The sequence below is a fragment of the Cherax quadricarinatus genome, chromosome 2, assembly GCF_038502225.1.
Source record: "Cherax quadricarinatus isolate ZL_2023a chromosome 2, ASM3850222v1, whole genome shotgun sequence".
Taxonomy (NCBI): Eukaryota; Metazoa; Arthropoda; class Malacostraca; order Decapoda; family Parastacidae; genus Cherax; species Cherax quadricarinatus.
The window spans coordinates 59,679,687-59,700,948 of NC_091293.1; the positions used below are offsets into that span (position 1 = coordinate 59,679,687).

At 44.3% G+C, this 21,262-nt stretch overlaps 1 protein-coding gene across 1 annotated transcript in view; it reads left to right on the forward strand.

Moving 5' to 3' along the window:
* sNPF (short neuropeptide F precursor) overlaps nucleotides 1–21,262 on the forward strand; it is a 759,653-nt gene that overhangs the window by 673,419 nt on the left and 64,972 nt on the right. The window contains exon 3 of the mRNA XM_070088529.1: nucleotides 6,359–6,519. Coding sequence (XP_069944630.1) covers nucleotides 6,359–6,519 — 161 coding nt within the window. The remainder of the gene's footprint in view (nucleotides 1–6,358; nucleotides 6,520–21,262) is intronic.

Consider the following 21,262-nt stretch of genomic DNA (forward strand, 5'->3'; position numbering starts at 1 on the left):
CTTCTGTGCCCTTCCCCTATCTTCATGACTTTGCATTTGGCAGGATTAAATTCGAGAAGCCATTTGCTGGACCAGGTGTCCAGTCTGTCCAGGTCTCTTTGAAGTCCTGCCTGGTCCTCATCAGATTTAATTCTCCTCATTAACTTCACATCATCTGCAAACAGGGACACTTCTGAGTCTAACCCTTCCATCATGTCGTTCACATATACCAAAAATAGCACTGGTCCTAGGACCGACCCCTGTGGGACCCCGCTCGTCACAGGTGCCCACTGTGATACATCATTACGTACCATGACTCGTTGTTGTCTCCCTGTCAGGTATTCTCTGATCCATTGCAGTGCCCTTCCTGTTATATGCGCCTGATGCTCTAGCTTCTGCACTAATCTCTTGTGAGGAACTGTGTCAAAGGCCTTCTTGCAGTCCAAGAAGATGCAATCAACCCACCCCTCTCTCTCGTGTCTTACTTCTGCTATTTTATCATAAAACTCCAGAAGGTTTGTGACACAGGATTTGCCTTCCATGAATCCGTGCTGGTTGGCATTTATACTCTTGTTCCGTTCCAGGTGCTCCACCACTCTCCTCCTGATAATCTTCTCCATAATTTTGCATACTATACACGTCAATGACACAGGTCTATAGTTTAGTGCCTCTTTTCTGTCTCCTTTTTTAAAAATGGGAACTACATTTGCCGTCTTCCATACCTCAGGTAGTTGCCCAGTTTCCAGGGACGTGTTGAAGATTGTGGTAAGTGGCACGCACAACATGTCTCCTCCCTCTCTAAGGACCCACGGGGAGATGTTGTCCGGTCCCATTGCCTTTGAGGTATCGATGTCCCTTAGCAGTTTCTTCACCTCCTCATCTGTATGTATGTCGTCCAACACTTGTTGGTGTATTCCTTGCTGGTGTCCCCATCTGGTCTGTCCCCCCAGAGTCCTTCCTGACTCTACTGTAAATACTTCCTTAAATCTTGTGTTGAGCTCCTCACATATCTCTTGATCGTTTCTTGTGAGTTCTCCACCTTCTTTCCTCAGCCTTATCACCTGGTCCTTGACTGTTGTCTTCCTCCTAATGTGGCTATACAGCAGATTCGGGTCAGATTTGACTTTCGATGCTATGTCGTTTTCATACTGTCGCTGGGCCTCCCTCCTTATCTGTGCATACTCGTTTCTGGCTCTTCTACTAATCTCCTTGTTTTCCTGGGTCCTATGCCTCCTGTACCTTTTCCATTCTCTGTTGCACTTAGTTTTTGCCTCCCTACACCTTCGGGTAAACCAAGGACTCGTTTTGGTCTTCCTATTATTTCTGTTTCCCTTGGGAACAAAACTTTCCTCTGCCTCCTTGCACTTTGTTGCCACATATTCCATCATCTCGTTTACTGATTTTCCTACCATTTCTCTGTCCCACTGAACCTCCTGCAGGAAGTTTCTCATACCTGTGTAGCCCCCCCTTTTATAGTTTGGCCTGACCCCTTCATTTCCTGTTACCTTCTCCACTTGTAACTCTACTATTTAATTAAAACTCAGCACCACATGATCGCTAGCTCCAAGGGGCCTCTCGTAAGTGATGTCCTCAATGTCTGAACTGCTCAGGGTGAACACAAGATCCAGTCTTGCTGGCTCATCCTCCCCTCTCTCTCTGGTTGTGTCCCTGACATGTTGATTCATGAGGTTTTCAAGTACCACATCCATCATCTTGGCTCTCCATGTTTCAGGACCCCCATGTGGCTCCAGGTTTTCCCAGTCGATCTCCCTGTGGTTGAAATCGCCCATTACCAGTAACTTTGCTCTGCTCGAGTGAGCTCTTCTTGCCACCTCAGCCAGTGTGTCCACCATCACCCTGTTGTTTTCTTCGTACTCCTCTCTTGGCTTCCTGCAGTTCTGTGGTGGGTTATACATCACACCAATGACTACTTTATGTTCTCCGGACTGAATTGTACCTACAATGTAGTCTCTTTCTCCAATCATGTCCATGCCTTCCATTTCCTCAAATCCCCATCGGTGTTTTATGAGCAGTGCAACCCCTCCTCCCCCTCTACTCCTATCTTTCCTCAGGATCTGATATCCCATTGGGAAGATTGTGTCTGTTATTGTCTCAGCGAGTTTTGTTTCTGTGACTGCTATGATGTCTGGGGATTTTTCACTGATTCTTTCGTTCCGCTCCTCATGTTTATTCGTTATTCCATCCGCGTTTGTGTACCAAACTTTCAGTTTCTTTTCTATCATTGTGGTCATGCAAGAATATTGGGGTTGGGGGAGTGAGAGCCTTGGTGGGGGCCTATATGGGGCTGTGGTGTAGGTGGGGTTTGTGATGATGGGGGGTGGGGTCAGAATGCCCATAAGGGACAGCTGTTGGGGTGAGGTTTGTGATATGGGGGTTGGTGGCAGAGGGAACAGTGAGTGGGTTGTAGTATAGGTTGCTCAGTTGCGTTGGGAATGTCGTGGTTGGAGTCTTTTGGTGGGAGATTCTGTGGGGTGTGTTTGCCCTTCCTCCTGTGTCTCGGTCCTGCTCATCTTCGTCATTGCCTCTCGTTCCTCCTTGCATCTCTGTACCCTCTTTTTCAGTGTAGTCCTTTCGTCTTGTGTTCTGTCGCGGTCGAGGTATACTCTCCGGTACCCCTGTTTGTCCCTCAGTCTTGCTTTCTCTTGCAGAATCCTGGTTCGAACTAATTCTTCCTTGAAAATTACTTTGACAGGCCGTATCCTTCCACTCGCAAACCACCCAATTCTCTGAAAATTTGTCACCTGGGTCATATCGCCCTCACCTATTGTTTTCATGATGCCTTCAATCATTTTTTTCTCCTCCTGTTTTATTTCTTCAAAGTTGTCCCCCTTGGCTTCTTGGAGCCCGTACACAAAAACTGACCTCGCTCTTTCCTCCTCTCACTGAGTCTCCATCTGCTTCCTCTGAGGCATTTTATTTCCTTCCATTGACATGTTCTTGCCTTCAGTCCCTGTCATATCTGGAACTTCTATTCTCAGTGAACTGTCTTTCATGACCAGCTGTCCCTTGCTACTGCAGCTGGCTGTTAGAATCTCTGCATATAGCATACCTTCATTGTCTTCGGACCTGTCATTTGATCTTAGTGTACTCCTCGTCTTTTCCCTGGCCCCACGTGGGTCTGATAAGGCCTTCGCATACTGCATGTCTCCGTTGTTGCTTACCGTCCCCTTGTCTGCGCCTGATGTCGCATCTGAATTGTCATTTGTCTCTCTAATCTGTTTCAGGCTTTGCAGTTTCTCTTCTAAGCACTGTATCCTAGCTTCTGCTGCTAAGACCTGTACTTCCCACTTCCTGCACTCCTCAGCTATCCGCTCCTCCATTTTCTTACCAAGCTCTACTATCTTCCTTCCCCACTCTTCCTCCCTTTTTTGGAGCTCTAACTCCCAGTCTTTCCTCCCTGGTTCGTCTACCAGATCTCTGGTTTTCCGTCCTCTAGAGCCACCCATTTTTTGTTTTTTTTTTTTTTTTTTTTTTTTTTTTTTACCACAGACAGAAGGCTAGAGGAGGGAGAGGGTGCGAGGGGGAGAGAGGAAGGGTAGAAAGAGGGAGAGAGAGGAGAGGGAAAGGGTAGAAAGAGGGAGAGAGAGGAGAGAGTATGGGGGTGAGGGATAAGACCAAGGGTGAGAGAGAGAAATGTGAGGGGGGAAAGAAAGGGTAGAGAGAGGGAGAAAGAGAGGGAGAGAGAGAGAGAGAGACAGAGACAGAGACAGAGAAAGGAGGGTGAGGGAAAAGGCTATGAGAGAGAGAAATGCGAGGGAGGGGTAGAAATATGGAAAAAGGGAGAAGGAGAGAGAAGCCTATATAGGGAGAGAGAGAGAGAGAGAGAGAGAGAGAGAGAGAGAGAGAGAGAGGGAGAGAGGGAGAGAGAGAGGGAGAGAGAGAGGGAGAGAGAGAGGGAGAGAGGGAGAGAGAGAGAGGGGGAGAGAGGGGGAGAGAGAGGGAGAGAGGGGGAGAGAGGGGGAGAGAGTAGGGAGAAGGGGAGGGAAAAAGGCTATGAGAGAGAGAAACGCGAGGGAGGGAGGGAGGGAGGGAGAGAAAGATAGGAGGGAGTGAAGGCAAGAGCGGGGGAGGGGAAAGGTCTGTGGGGGAGGGAAAGGTGTGTGGGGGGTGAGGGGACGCGATCAAATTCCAAGGATCAGCTGTGTGAATGAGTGGGTGTGTGTACTCACCTAGTTGTGGTTTCAGGGGTCCAGACTCAGCTCCTGGCCCCGAGTGTGTATGTGTGTGCGTGCGTGTGTGTGTGTGAGCACGTCAGTTGTTTATATGTCCCAGAAATACAATTCACCTCTGTGTATCCGTAATACTAATAAGATACCATTAACACTGGGAGTAATTCTAATAATTATAATACTAGCGTGTGTTAACGAGTCTTTCTTTCACCCAGTTATGTACTACCTTTTACTACATGTGTACCCAATACTTGCTTCTCAGATTGTACTGTCTTTGTGTCCTAAAACATTATCTCTCGAAACTGTTGTCAGGGCTGTAGTCCCATTAGCCCCGACTTAATCCTCCTGCCTATTCCTTGCTCCTACAAATTTTATCTTCCTACTACTGCTAGGTGTTGTGTGTATGATAATCGCTCTGGAGCAGGGTTTAGATAGCGAGCTACCAGTGACCGTAGGGCCGGCTCTACCACTCAAAAACCTCCCGCCAACCACAAACAGGTGATTTGTACGTTACTCCTCAGAGGGGACGTCCATCCAGATGCCTGATGTACGATGCTCGCTGTACGATGCTCGCTGTACGATGACTCGTGCACCTTGCCCTTCCACCTCTGACTTCTTCAGCTATTCTTTTCTTGTTGCCCTTTTGAGTCCTCATTTACCACACTTATCCCTTGTATACTGCTACTTTTATAATTTACACTTCACTTTTGGTAAGTACACTTCTTATTTGTGATGACACCCAACCTGTTATGGCGGCCTACTTACTCAGGCCTACTGCTGCCACCACCTCTGCTTATATATATTTATGTATATGTATGTATATATATATATATCCCCTTTCTGGCTAGCTTGTTCACGTTGGCTGTGTGCTACATCACAGTTTCTCGTTAGCCAACCTCTCTTAATTCTATTTGATATTTTCTCTTTAGTCACTCGCTTTGTACTTTGTATATTTGTAACAGTGTGGCAACAAGTGCCAACTAGGCCTCAACGAACTGGCACTTTGAAATTTTGTTGTATAATTTCAGGCTTTCTCTCGCCTTTACTTTATTTATTTTTGCTAATACATTGGTTATCACTTGTAGGGTTGTTCACTGACGTTGTCACTAACACTGGTTGCTTCTAGCTGCTAAAACACGCCCTAAAAGCACTAAGATTCCCGGAGCCTGGCGCTTATGACCCAGAGTGTGAGCATCAGAGTGTGTGCATCAGTGTGTGCATCAGAGTGTGTGCATCAGAGTGTGTGCATCAGTGTGTGCATCAGAGTGTGTGCATCAGAGTTTGTGCATCAGAGTGTGTGCATCAGAGTGTGTGCATCAGAGTGTGTGCATCAGAATGTGTGCATCAGAGTGTGTGCATCAGAGTGTGTGCATCAGAGTGTGTGAGTGCGCTGACAGCGGCACTTCATTCGTGAATGAAAATTCTTTCAGCAGTCAAAAATATTAAAAATTTCGAAGATAAGCTTTTGTGATGGCTGGAGCGTTGGTGTGGCACTGACGTTCTTACGTATTAAATATGTGTGGCTTGTTAATTAACTCCTGTTTTCGGCGAAAGTCGATACTCAACTCCTGGCCCCGCCTTCTACACTACTGTCATTTGCATCACTGACTTCTGAGCTTCCTGGCCTTGTCGTATCCCCTCCTGAAGCCAAGTATTGAGTTCGCCTCCACCACTGTCTCATCCAGGCCAAATGAGACACTTATGCAACATTTGGGTAACTTTATTCGAGAGTGATGGACTGAACACATTGATTTAAGGCTGGGGGACTGATTACCCAAAACTCCTCTTATTCCACCTTTTTTTGCTGCACTGGACTGAAGAAGCCACTGTTTGGCGAAGAGTTTGCAGAATAAAGATAACTAAATGTTGCAAAAGTGTCTCATTCACATCGTGACATCCCTATGTCTCACCTGTGTCCTCTTGATCACGGTCCTCGTAATTCACACTTCTTGTCTACCCTGTCAGTTCCTCCTGAGGGTCTCAATTACATGATACATCAATATACTGACAGTGATCTCCACCATAATACATCAATATACTGACAGTGGTCTCCACCATAATACATCAATACACTGACAGTGGTCTCCACGATACATCAATGTACTGACAGTAGTCTCCATGATACATCAATGTACTGACAGTGGTCTCCATGATACATCAATGTACTGACAGTGGTCTCCTGCCCACAGCATTGAGTGAGGTCTACAACTGGTTGTCAGACCATGGTCTGGAGCGCCGTGCTCCACCATCAATGAGACTGAGGTTTGGTAAGCGGGACATGGGATGGCAGGTGGCTCAGCGCTCCATGCCTTCTCTCAGGCTGCGTTTTGGCAAGAGGACCCTCGACCAGGTGAGCTACTCCTAAGGTAGAGTCAACCCCCCCCCTCTCTCTCTCTCTCTCTCTCTCTCTCTCTCTCTCTCTCTCTTTCTCTCTCTCTAAGACACCTAACAATGGACAATGATCTTATTAAATTCCATCTTAAATATGCTGTTCAGTGTTGGTTCATCAATTAATTAAATTACTTAGACAAACAAAGCTTCAAAAAACTAAAACTCAAGTCTTTGAGATATTAAACAAAGTCGACATTCCTAAGCATGAATATCGTATTTTTTGTTTTTAAGAGCAATGAGATACAGGTATAGTGATATGAAACTCAGTGGTAAGAGGTCTAACATGCATGTGGGTATGGGCATTTCTCGTTAAGTTACAGGTTTTCTTGGTACATCTGTTGGCACTAAATTAATTCAGTCTTTCAAGAAGTTTGCTGTCCACTTTTCAGACATACACTTTCCCTAGTGAAAGTGCTCTCCTAGCACTCATAACAACAACCACGTGAACGTTTGTTAACCTCACAGGATATCTTGAACTCCATGCCCAAATGTAGCACACAGTTTAGGAGTATAATTGCAGAACTAGTGTTCGATACAGTTTTTATTGTCGTTAGTGTATAAAATGTAGAGGGTAGGGGAGAGGACAGATCCCTGGGGTACTCCAGCATTTAGTGTGAAGTAGTCAGAGTAACAGCCTTGGAATTTGATTCTCATGGTACGGCCGTCTAGGAAGTTGCAGAGGAGTTTACGAGTAGTGAGAGGCAGGTTAAAGTTAGTGCAGAGTTTGTACTTGAGCCCTTCTTGCCAGACAGTGTTAAAAGCTTTCTCAACGTCTTTTGCAACCAGGGCTGTCCTGTTTCTTTGTTTTGTGTTTATGTGGATGTAGTTGAGAATGATGTTAATGGCATCCTGTGTGGATCTGTGTGTTCTGAAGCCAAACTGGCCATCAGAAAGTAGAGAGTTGTGTTCCAGGTATCTGCGAAGGCGATGGTTGATGAGTTTTTCAAAGAGTTTTCCTAAAGTTTCGAGGAGGCTGATAGGGCTATAGTTTCTAGGGTCAGAGTGATCTTTATTGGGTTTAGGAAGGAGGATAGCAGTAGCAGCTTTGAAGAGGGAAGGGAAGTATCCAGAGGCAAGGGAGGCATTGAGGAGGTTTGTGTAGGCAGTAATGATAGAGTCAGGAAGGTGTTTTAGGATAATATGGTTTAGGCCAAAGGCACCAGGAGCCTTGGGAGGAAGGTGTCTGAGGAGAGTTTGAATGTCTGTATTGGTGAAAGGAGTGTCGAGTTCTTGGGAGGAGGTAAGAGAGTCCAGATGGATGTGGCTATCTGGTGTTGTTTCTTGTGTATGTGCAGTGTTCCAGTGTTCTATGTTCTGAATGTGTTGAATAACGTTAGGGTGAGGTGGGTGAGGGTGGAAGATGTTCTCCCAGATGTGTTTGAAGATGTTAGTAGCAGCCTACGGGTCTGAGATGTGTGTTGTTGTGGGTGATGTGTTTGAATTTGTTGGTGGGAGTTGTGCCTCTGATTTTTTTGATAAAGTTTTTAATACGCTGTTTGTCCGCTTGTTGTATGAGTTGTGACCAGTGATTGTTGTGGTCTTGGTCTAGGCTGTGTAAAATGTTGTTTCTAAGGTAAGTGAGATCTAATCGGACTTGATTAAATCTATGTGTGTAGAGGAAGCGGTTGTGGTAGCAGATAATTAGTCTTCTTGTTCTGAGTGACGGTTTGAAGGAATAACGAGTGGTGTGAGTTTTCTTTGGTATTGCAGTGTTGGCTGCTTGTGTAATGGTGTCCTGGATGAGATCAAGTTGAGTATCGATATCAGAGATAGATTTGATGTTGTAGTCACAGGTGAGGTTAGTATTGTCTATGTGTTGTTTGAAAGCATCCCAGTCAGCATTCTTGTAGGAGAAGGAAGGTGTGGTCGGGATGAGGATAGGGTTGGAGGAGATGTGTAAGATGACCGGGATGTGATCAGAGCCTGTAATAGGGCCAGGTGAGATGTAGTGTTGAAATAGAGAGCTGGCTCGGTTTGCCAGAATGATGTCTGGTTTGCCTTGGCCTGTGTGGTTGTAGAAGGTGTTGAAGTCTGGGCCGAGATGAATTAGGTGTTTATGGTTTGTGAAGTTGAGTAATTGGTGACCAAGTTGGTTGTTACTGGTGCGATGCAAGGCTGTGTGTTTGGCATTCATGTCAGCTAGTAGGTATGTTGGTGTGTTGATGTAGTTGAAGACTAAGGAAAGGTCGTGTATGTTGAGAATAGTGTTTGGGCGAGCATAGGTGGTTAAAAAGATAAAGGAGCCAAGGTGGGTGTGTATTCTGACTGCAAGACAGTGTTGGTGAATAAAAGGGATTCGGAGAAATTCGTGTTTTATGTTGGATTTGACAAGGATGGCAACCCCATCTTGGGGATCATAGGGGGACTGAGGTGCAGTATAACCCTAATGGCAGATATGCTGAGGGGCTTTGAGGCAGGTATTGTTTAGCAACACAATATCTGGCCTCTCTGCTTCAAGGAGCTCGGCCAGCAAGTGTCTAATTGTAAAGTAAGAATGTACGTTGAACTGAATCGCCTTAAACATGATTTAATGGTTTCGTCATAGCAAAGTTAATGTCGGGGGGGGGGGAGTTTGGATTAAAGCCCGTGATAGTGGTGCCATCAGTGGATGTGTGTTTGTAGGTGTTACGGACCCGTTTCCTGGAGGGGGAGGAAGAGATGGATCTGTTTTTATGGTCTGTCTGTCAGAAGTTGGGGCAGGTTTAGGTTTGAGTGGATTTTGTCTGGAGGAGGTGGAGTTGGACCTGGATGAAGTTTTGGTTGTGGTGGAGTGAGTGAAGGTAGATGCAGAGGAAGTGGAAGCTTTGGTAGGGGATGAGGAAGTGGAAGCTATGGTAAGGGATGAGGAAGTGGAAGCTTTGGTTGGGGATGAGGAAGTGGGTAAGGAGGTGTGGGGAGGGGTGGTCGTAGCAGCAGCAGTAGGGGTGTTGGTGGGAGGGGTAGAAGTAGTGAAGAGGGGTAGGGGAGGAGGAGAGCTGGTGGGTGTAGGAAGTGGGGTAGTGGGAGAGAGGGAGGAGGTAGAGGTTGAAGGGGGCTTAGAAGAAAAGCAGGAAGGAGGGATAATTAAAGAGGGAAGATTGTTAGCAGACAAGATTAGGTTAAGGACATGTGAGTAGTCTGATTGGTAAGCTTGAGATTTACCATCGCAGAGTGGGCAGCAGTGGCGAGTTGACAGTTAGTTTTGTAGTCTAGTGTGGGTGTAGGTGTAGAAGGAGAAGTGCTTGTAGTCTGTATGTTGGTGTTTGATGTGTGTAGAGTAGGAGAGGTAGACCAAGTGCGTGGAGTAACCCAGGCATTGGGGGTAGGGGAGGAAGGTATGGTAAGGGGGGAAGGTGCAGGGAAGGGGTTGGGGAGGGAGGGAGGTTGGCTTGCTCTGAGAGAGGAGAGAATGTCTTTTCTAGAAGGGGAGGAATTTGTAGCTGCAGTGTGTGACCCGCCCCAGTTAGAACATTTAAGGGGGAGGTTGCAAGTGTTCCAGAAGTGGCCAGTTGCTGAACACCCGGAGCAGATTTGTGTGGATGTGCATGAGATTTTGTCTTGGCCGAATTTGTAGCATTTCAGACATTGTGTGATGGGGTGAAAGTTTGGAGTGATGAGAGTGTTTGGAGGAATGCGGATGGTCTTGGCAAGAATTTCTTGATTGAAGAGTGTAGAGGCGTCAGAAGGAGTTGAACAGCGTATTTTAAGGATAGTAGAGTTTTCAGGTCTGTAAATGTCATCAACAGAGACTTTGTTCTTAGTACTAATGTCTTTGATTAAGTCTTCTTTGTCTGTGTCATAGGCAGTCAGGAGAGAATAGTCTACGTGTTTTGCGATCACTGTGCATTTGGCGCGGTGCTCAGGAGTCCAAATAATAGTGAAGCCTACGTTGAGAAGTTTTTATCTGGTCTCGGTTGAGGTGTACATTTCGTAAGAATGTCTGTCAAGGAGTTTGAAGCCTGAGTTGGTTTTAAAGACTTTCAGCTGAGGTGTGCCAGTGATCTGGTACAATAAATTTCCAGGACAGATAGTGGCATGATCAGAATTAGAGTATTTGAGGTTAAGCGAGAAAGAATTGGGTTTGGAAGAGGTAAAGGCAGGGTAGGCCTTACAGGCAGGAGTAGACGGAGCAGAGGCAGGTGTTGGCGGTAGAGGAGGAGTGGTAAGGGGGAAGGAAGTGGAAGGCATTGAAGGCATCGTAAATCAGATGTGGCAGCCAAATCTGTGAGAATAATCGGCTAGGCAAATATGTGTGAAGTAGAAACACGTACTTGCCTGGGTATAACTTTAAAGTTTTCTTGTGGAGTCTGTCGCTGGAGGCACAGGACACTGAGGAGGTGAGCTGTAGCTTGATGGAGCACTGCATGCCCTGAACGGCGAGGAGAGGCAACACTGGCTGTATCGCGTGCAGACCACACGTAACAGGCTGAGGTGTGGAGACTTCAAACAGCAATAGGAGTGCAGAGGGAGGCTTCCTGCCCTTGGGTAGGAAGCCACCGACGCACCAATCCTGATGGTCTAGACGAAGGTCCAGTAACCACCACTGGATGAAGAGAGGCAACACTGGCTGTGAGCGGTGAGGAGAGCCAATACTAGATGTATGGCGTGCAGACTTCACATACAGGCTGAGGCGCAGAGACTTCAGACAGGGGCGAGGAGAGGCTACACTGGCTGTATGGCGTGTCGACTACACGTACAGTCTGAGGCGTGGAGACTTCAGACAGCAACAGGAGTGCAGAGGGAGGCTTCCTGCCCTTGGGTAGGCAGCTGCCGACGCACCAATCTTGATGGTGAAGACGAAGGTCCAGTAACCACCACTCTGAGGAAAGTTACTCTCAACACGGGGTAATTAGAGAGGCGAGATCGTTGGTCGATGAAGGTGTGTGTGTGTTTATATACTGGCGACAGGTGGATACAGACGGGTAGCTGACGAGGGCATAGTCACTGGTAGGCGGGATTCCCCAGTGAAAGTAGCTCATACCTGAGGCAAGGGTTAGTAGTAGTAGTAGTAGTAGTAGTAGTAGTAGACGTAGCCGTGAAGGTTATGTACATGTCTTCTGAACTAAGATTCCATGACGCTGCAGTGTCTGACAAGTTGTACATGAATGGTATACAATACCGACAAGATGATTTTAGGAAAGCTTTTGACAGAGTACCACACAAAAGACTTTTAAAGAAAGTGGAAGCACATGGTATTGAGGGAAAAGTCCTGTCATGGACAGAGGCACGGCTTGTAGAGAATAGAGGCAGTGTGTGTTGGTTCAATTCAATTCAATTCAAGTTTATTCTCTATAAGTGTTGCAACCCCTGAATGGGTTGCAGTATATATAATGTGTATTATGATTATGAATATAATGTATATTACCTTTTCATATAATTTTATACTGCTTGTATTTGCGATAATAGCTAATTCGTAAATATATGACTTTATATTATTATTTGACTTATGTTGTTAGGTAGGATGTAACGTATTATGTGCTCAGTTCAAGTCTTGATTGTCTAACTACTGTAATTATCGCTCTTTGCTCGTTTCCCTGCCGGCTTCTGTTTCTGAGCTGCAACTGTCCACGGAGCTATCACGTGATCGAGGGGGGGTGTCCTCACCTCGCCCTAAGTATTCAGTCTGGTCTAGACTCTCTTGGTGGTTGGACAGATTGTCTGTCTCATTATTCTTGTTAGTTCTGTGAGACTCTGTTCACAGAACATTGTATAGACTTAGTGATTTTCGACGTTGTACTGAAGTTGTGTGTCTCATACACACTCTGAGCAACTCTGGTCCTGAGCTGTAGCTTCTGACCTAACTTGTACTGGTATCTGTGTATTATCACAGTCGGGGATTTTCTTATGCTGAACTTAGATTCAGTAGTATGGGAGTTTTGCGACTTTTGTGGAGGATCTGCTGATGGTCCCTACTTAGTGTCGTTATATTATCTCCTTGTTCCTGATTCTGTGTCGCAGTTGCTTGTTATATTGCTATTGGGCTTAGCATTCTTTTTATTGTTCAAGCAGACTGTTCTGATAGCCAGTTGGTCAAGAAGTTAGTTGATTTGAGGACTTTGTCATTCACTTGTTTAAGTCTAGTCGAGTCTTGAGACATAGCGAACTACTTAGAGCATTTACACACATACAAACTTACTTGTACATACTTGTAATATCTTATTAAATGTTAATGTACCAGACGGTACTTAAGAATTATAAATGTGATATGTGCTTTCAGCACAATAATATTGTACTCGAGAGAAGTGATATTATTTTGATTACTGTGATTAATTTAATTTAATTTGATAATATACCTCTAGACTTAATAAATTTATTAAATTTTAAGTTCTCTAGTTAGTAGCCTACCAGTTGTAATCCTGAAGCACTATTAATTCATACTGAATTCTAATGGATAATTGGACAAGGATACTGACTACTTGTTACGAAAACCCAGTAACAGGCTGGATGCTAGAAGGGCAGTCCTTTCTAGTATTCACTGGAGATCTCTAAGCTTTTAGAATTGAGTTTAATGTAACAATAAGGGTTACAATGTGGGTTTTACAGGTTTTGGGTATTGTGTGGTTTACATGTTATAAAATACTAATTACAGAGGGGGCCACTAGGACACCTAGCATGGCTAGGCATTTCGGGCAGACTTAGATTAATTCTTAACATTAAATCCTTACAGATTATGGTATTAAGGCTAAGTGACTACATCATAATTTGTGAGTTTAGCAATGTGAATGCTTTTGTTTTGGCACAATACAAAGTGTCTATATTGGAGTATCATAGGCAAACTTATGACTAGTTAGGATTTATTATTTTAAGATTAAGATTAGTATTTCTGGGTTTATAGTCAGTGGGTGAGTGAGTGTAATTTTGAGCCACCAGGTGGTTACCATGTAGTTAGTTGTCGGGGTGGATCAGGGAGATAAGATGTTTTCTAACTGTAGTTTTGAAAGTGATGAATGTGCAGTTCTAGAGTTTTCAGGTAGGGTGTTCCAGATTTTAGGTCCTTTGAAATACATTGAATTTTTGTAAAGGTTTAGTCGAACACGGGGAATGTCAGAGATGTTTGTGTCTGGTGTTATGCCTGTGGATCCTGTCACAACTATCAAGAAAGCGTTTTAGGTCAAGGTTAATATTGGAATTTAAGGTCCTGTAGATATAGATTGCACAGTAGTAAGTGTGGATGTTCTGAACAGGGAGTAGGTTTAGATCTATGAAGAGTGGGGGGGGGGGGTGTTGCCAGGGATGGGATTTAGTGATTATTCTTACCGCGGCTTTTTGTTGGGTTATTATTGGCTTTAGGTGTGTTGCTGCAGTTGAACCCCAAGCACAGATAGCATAGGTGAGGTATGGATATATAAGTGAATGGTATAGTGTGAGAAGGGCAGTTTGCGGCACGCAGTATCGTATCTTGGAGAGGATCCCCACAGTTTTGGATACTTTTTTTGTTATGTGTTGGATATGGGTGCTGAAATTTAGGTTGTTGTCGAGGTATAGGCCAAGGAATTTGCCCTCATTATATCTGGCAATTAGAGTGTTGTCGATCTTAATGTTAAGTTGGGCTAGTGGTCCCTGTTAAAGTCATGAAATCCTCTGGGGACTGCCGCTGCATCCCAGACTAAAATCAGAGCAATAATAACCTACCTCTACACTGCAGAGCAGGCAGTGTGACAGTGTGATAAATGGCTTTGAAAACCTACAAGTTGAAGATTGAGACATGCAACATAAGGGAATCTTCAACTTCTCGGTTTTCAAAACCATTTATCACATCTGTCAGACACTGCAACATCATGGGATCTTAATACAAGGTATTCTTCAACATTTGTCCAACCTTTTGACGAAGACCTACTTAGAGTAGTGGATGATTCCACTGTGATCCCGCCTCCTGCTTCCACTCACCTGACTACAGTATGTAAGCCACTTCTCAGGCCCTATATTGTACTTTCTACAAGAATGATGGACTGAACATATCGATTCCAGGCTGAGGGACTGATTACCTCAAACTCCTCCTCTCCTTACCCCTCTCTCTGTTTTGTATTGGACTGATGAAACCACTGTGTGGCGAAACGTTTCCTCATTAAAGATACCCATGTGTTGCAAATGTGTCTAAATCATTCCTATATGTTGCATAAGTGTCTCAATCTTCAACAAACAGATCTACCTTGGTGAATATTACATGAGTATTTATAGGGTGGAGAGTAAGGTGGGGAATGTTGGGTAGGTTAGATTTGGAGTGGTGACGTGTACTTAGCTCTGTGAAGACCTGTTTGTGTGCTCTCTGTGAATCTGAACCAGGATGTCCTCTCTTGAGCAACTTTGCCAGCAGCTGAAAGAAGAGCTTAGGGTTGCTAAGCAGAAGATACGGCGATTAACGGAGGAGAACAAGAGGATTCGAAGTAATCCTCCTGTTGTGAGTCCCCAGGTTAAGAGGGGAGCTTGGTCAGTGGCTGGGCAACATAGAGCCAAGCTGAGGATGAAGAAGACTGTTGGAGAGGCAGAAACAATGAGGACCCAGAAGGCTACTGTGGAAACTTCCAACCCATTTTCGGTGCTACCTGACGAATGTGGGTGTTCTACTGGGAATGCCACAACGAGCACCAAAGAAGCATTGCCTGACGTGAGTGAGACATCCCTAGAAACCCCAACGAAAACCATCGAGAACGTCTTGACGAATTCCACAAGTGAAGGTGTAGTGCTACCTAACGAATGTGAGTCGACTACTGGGAACATCACGACGGACGTCGTGCAATCGGTGTCAATTGCTGGCTGGACAAATACTGTAAGGAAAATGCGGTAACATTCATTGACAACTGGGACCTCTTCTATGGCAGAAATGACATGTATGCCAGGGATGGGGTTCACTTATCTAGGTCTGGGGTGGTAGCACTGGCCAACGCAGTGGAGGGAGCTGTTAGGACTTTAAACTAGGAATAGTTAGTGGTATGAGTTTTGGCAGGAAAACAGTGAAGTCCCAGTGTAGAAATATTATGAGTACTAGGGGAACTAGTAATAAGCAGAATGAGGTAGATATTGAAAAGCCAGTGACACTGGGTGATAAGGACAGTAATAGGTTTAGTAGAAAAACAGAAATGAGCAGGAAGGGTAAAGAGAAAGGAGAGTCTTTCAATGTTTATTATGCTAATAGCCGTAGTGCTAGGAATAAGATGGACGAGTTGAGATTAGTTGCTAGTGCAGGTAACATTAATGTATTTGCCTTAACTGAGACGTGGTTTAATTCAAAAAGCCGGGACATGCCTGCGGAATGTCACATTCAGGATTTTTAAATTGTTCCAAGTAGATAGAAGTATCGGGAAGGGGGGGGGGTGGCATTGTATGTCCGAGATCGCTTGAACTATTGCATAAAAACGGGTATTAAGTCTGAAGTAACACATACAGAGTCTGTTTGGATAGAATTTTCAGAGAGGCGTGAGAAACTGATTTTAGGTGAGATATACCGTCCCCCAAACTTAGATAGGGACCAAGGGAGACTACTATGGGAGGAAATTGTTAAGGCCACAAGGCACGATAATGTAGTAATTCTAGGAGACTTTAACTTTAGTCATATTGATTGGAATTTCTTGACTGGGAATTTAGAATCATACGACTTCTCAGAAGTAGTTCAGGATTGTTTTTTGAAGCAGTTTGTGACATAACCTACAGGGGGAAATAACCTGCTTGACTTAGTTCTGGCAAACAATGAATCCCTTGTTAATAATTTAGAAATTTCAGAGGAACTGGGTGCTAGCGACCACAAATCAATCACATTTGGCATTGAATGGAAGTACGATAGTAGCGGATGGAAATATACTACGACAGTAGCGATAACTCAGTAACAGTCCCAGATTTTCGCTTAGCAGATTACGATGGGCTTAGAGAACACTTATCATCTGTTGACTGGGGTAACGAAGAGAGCTATCAATATGACAGTTTTCTGAACACTATACATGCTGCTCAAAGAACGTTTATCCCGTATAAAGAAATTAGATCAAATAGAAATGACCCCAAATGGATGAATAACAGGCTGAAATATCTTCTAGGGCATAAGAAAGGAATTTATAGGCGTATCAAAAGAGGTGAGGGTCATCTTATGAATCAGTATATTGACATTAAGAGGGACATTAAAAGGGGATAAGAAAAGCTAAAAGGGACTATGAAATTAAAGTTGCTAGGGATTCTAAAACTAACCCAAAAAGTTTTTTCCAGGTCTATAGAACAAAAATTAGAGATAAGATAGGTCCCCTTAAAAATAACTATGGGCACCTTACTGACAAGGAGAATGAAATGTGCTCGATTTTAAATAATTATTTTCTCTCGGTTTTTACACAGGAAGACACTAACAATATTCCAGAAATTAATTTTTATACTGGGCTAGAAGATAAATTATGTAACATCACAGTCACTAGTGAAATGGTTGTGAAGCAGATAGACAGACTGAAGCAAAATAAGTCACCGGGTCCTGATGAGGTTTTTTCAAGAGTTCTTAACGAATGCAAAATGGAACTCTGTGAACCATTAACTAATATTTTTAATTTATCGCTTGAAACAGGTGTAGTGTCTGATATGTGGAAGATGGCTAATGTAATTCCTATTTTTAAAACAGGGGACAAGTCGTTACCGTCAAATTACCGCCCAATAAGCCTGACCTCAATTGTAGGCAAATTACTAGAGTCAATTATAGCTGAGATTATAAGAAGCCATCTCGATAAGCATAGCTTGATTAATGATACTCAGCATGGATTCACAAGAGGCCGGTCTTGTCTAACTAATTTATTAACTTTCTTCAGTAAAGCTTTTGAGGCTGTTGACCACGATAAAGAATTTGATATTATTTACTTAGATTTTAGTAAGGCTTTTGATAGAGTTCCGCAACATAGACTGTTAAAGAAAGTGGCAGCTCATGGTATTGGGGGAAAAGTGCTCTCGTGGATCGAGTCATGGCTCACAGACAGGAAGCAGAGAGTGTCCATAAATGGGGTTAAATCCGAGTGGGGATCTGTAACAAGTGGCGTTCCACAGGGATCAGTCTTGGGCCCGTTGTTGTTTATAATATATATCAATGATCTTGATGAGGGCATTACTAGTGACATGAGCAAATTCGCCGATGACACAAAGTTAGGTAGGATAATTGATTCAAACGTAGATGTTATGGAACTTCAGGAGGATTTAAACAAACTCTATTCTTGGTCAGAAAAGTGGCAGATGCAGTTCAATGTAGATAAATGCAAGGTTCTGAAGCTTGGGAGTGTCCATAACCCTAGTACTTATAAGTTAAATGATGTAGAACTTAGCCATACAGATTGCGAAAAGGACTTGGGGGTTATGGTGAGCAGCAACCTTAAACCAAGACAGCAATGCCTAAGCGTACGTAATAAGGCAAATAGATTACTGGGATTTATATCAAGAAGTGTAAGCAACAGAAGTCCAGAGGTCATACTGCAGCTTTATACATCATTAGTAAGGCCTCACCTAGATTATGCAGCTCAGTTCTGGTCTCCATATTACAGAATGGACATAAATTCGTTAGAAAACATTCAGCGTAGGATGACTAAATTAATACATAGCATTAGAAATCTTCCTTATGAAGAAAGATTGAAGACTCTTAAGTTACATTCACTTGTTAGACGAAGAATGAGGGGAGACCTGATCGAAGTGTATAAGTGGAAGATAGGTATTAATAAAGGGGATATTAACAAGGTCTTGAGGATACCTCTCCAAGAGAGAACCCGCAGTAATGGATTTAAATTAGATAAGTTTAGATTTAGAAAGGACATAGAAAAGTATTGGTTTGGAAATAGGGTAGTCGATGAGTGGAACAGTCTACCTAGTTGGGTTATTGTGGCTAGGACTTTGGGTAGTTTCAAATTTAGGTTGGATAAGTACATGAGTGGGAGGGGTTGGATTTGAGTGGGACTTGCACATCAGAGCTTATTTCTTGGGTGGCATTGAAAATTGGGTTGGTCAAATGTTTGTTAGTGGGATGAATTGTAAAGGACCTGCCTAGTATGGGCCAACAGGCCTCCTGCAGGGTTCCTCCTTTCTTATGTTCTTATGTTCCTATGTAGAGTGTGTCATTCTGCCACTCTTATCTTTCCTGCTAGTGTCACGATGATGTTATCAACATAGTAGATTATGTTGAAGATTAAGACACGTGCATATGTGTCCGTATTTTATACCACTTTCAACAATACGGTAGATTATGTTTCTCTGTTTCCCACCAGCAGGAGGTGATGGACTAAACTTGCTTGAGAATCTAAATAAGAGTAGATATTACTCAGTCGACACAGTAGTAGTACGTGATCATTCTCTGCAGACATTCTTGATGTGCACTCGGTGTTTTGCTCTATCTCACACACACACACACACACACACACACACACACACACACACACACACACATAGCAGCAGAAATCAAGATAAAGAGATTAGAAGAGGAGCTGAGACATCTGAAACAGCACAGAGACAAAGATATTACAGAAGTAGCATCGGCAATGGCTACATCAAACACAGACAACAGGTCTGAAGGAAGCATGGAAACTAAACTGTATGCAGAAGTCCTGTCAAACCCACATGGGGCCAAAACAAAGACAGGGAGCACACTAGGACAGAATGAGAGGTTGGAAGACATTGAAGGAACTAGGACATGTGCAAGGACCTTACCAGATACCTGTGGGGGCCAGGAGCAGGTGAGCAGGAAGGATAAACCAAGAAGCATAGGGGCCATAACTAGGGAAGGGACTGAAGGAAGGAACACTCCACGGGAAGGAACTAAAACACATCAGAGGATGCAATGGGAGTCACAGTGGGAGGTGGAAAGGGAGAGATCCGTGTTTGTCTATGGGCTAGACGAAGCTAAAGGGGAAACTTATGATGAAAGAAAGCATGAGGAGAAAAAAGCGATTGAAGATATCATGAAGGTGATAGGCGAGGGGGACATGACCCAGGTGGCAATTTTTCGGAGAATTGGGTGGTTCACAAAGAAAAGGAATCGGTCTCTCAAAGTAATTTTCAAGGCAGAATCAACCCGAACCATGATCCTGCAGGAGAAAGCACGGCTGAGAGGCAAGCAGGAGTTCCGGAGTGTGTACCTCGATCGAGACAGAACACAGGACGAAAGGAATACAATGAAAGAGAGAGTTCAGAAACGAAAGGAGAAATGGGAGGAAATGAAAAAGGAGAGCAGAATAACCCAGGATCAAATGGAAGGACAAGCGCACCCCCCAGAAACACCTGCAGAAGGACTCCAGCCACGACACCCCCAAGGCAACTGAACAATCCAAACCAACCATCACACACCGATCCCTCTGTTTCCACCCCCCGCACCACAGTTACAGTATTAGAACAGAAGTTGAAGGTTTGGTACACAAATGCAGATGGATTAACGAATAAACTTGAGGAATGGCAAGAAAGAATCAATGAGAAGTCCCCAGACATCATAGCAGTTACAGAAACAAAACTCACGGAGACAATAACAGATGCAATCTTCCCACCAGGATACCAGATCATGAGGAAAGATAGAAGGGGCAGAGGGGGAGGTGGGGTTGCTCTGCTCGTAAAAAACAGATGGAAAAGCCTGACTATAAAAGAGGGGACTACATAGGGTTGAAGAACTTCCTGCGGGAGGTCCAGTGGGACAGAGAACTGGCAGGAAAGCCAGTAAATGAAATGATGGAATATGTAACAACAAAATGCAAGGAGGCAGTGGAAAGGTTGATTCCCAAGGGCAACAGTAACAACGGGAAGACCAGAACGAGCCCCTGGTTTACCCGACGGTGTAAGGAGGCAAAAACAAAGTGCAATAGAGAATGGAAAAAGTACAGAAGGCAGAGAACACACGAAAATAGGGAGATCAGTCGCAGAGCCAGGAATGAGTACGCACAGGTAAGGAGGGAGGCCCAGCGACAGTATGAAAATGACATAGCATCGAGAATCAAGACTGACCCGAAACTGTTGTATAGCCACATCAGGAGGAAGACAACAGTCAAAGACCAGGTGATCAGATTAAGGACAGAAGGTGGAGAACTCACAAGAAATTATCAGGAGGTATGTGAGGAGCTGAACAGGAGATTTAAGGAAGTTTTTACAGTAGAGACAGGAAGGGCTGTGGGAAGACAGCACAGAAGGGAACATCAAGAGGGAATATACCAACAAGTGTTGGATGACATACGAACAACTGAGGAGGAGGTGAAGAAGCTCTTAAATGACCTTGACACCTCAAAGGCGATGGGACCGGACAACATCTCCCCATGGGTCCTTAGAGAAGGAGTATCGAAAGGGGTTCTTGAATGGAGATATCGTAGGATAAGGTAGACACACTTGTAGGATGGTAGGTGTATTGTCAGACTGAGATGAGAGATGGAGCCCGGTGCCTAGCCTGTTCACGCCTTGTAGGTCTGCCGCCGAGTGAGGACGGGACAGAGGGATCACTGCCCATGTGTATCCCTATGACGTCACACAAAGCCAAAGGCCTACGAGGGATCTCGTGTCTAAAGCACAGGGATGATACTAATATGCTATGCTATATAATACTGGGAATACAGGGATCAGCAACTATGCTGACAGCTCGGTCATGTTACGTATGTCGTCCCGACATACACTACTATACTATAGGCTGAACAGGCAGGCGGATCTGGGCTGATTCTATACAATAACAAATTCATATATAACTTAGAACTAATGGATGGTACAACATGATTTTGACGTAATGGGTGTTAACGTAATCATTACAAACTATAAGA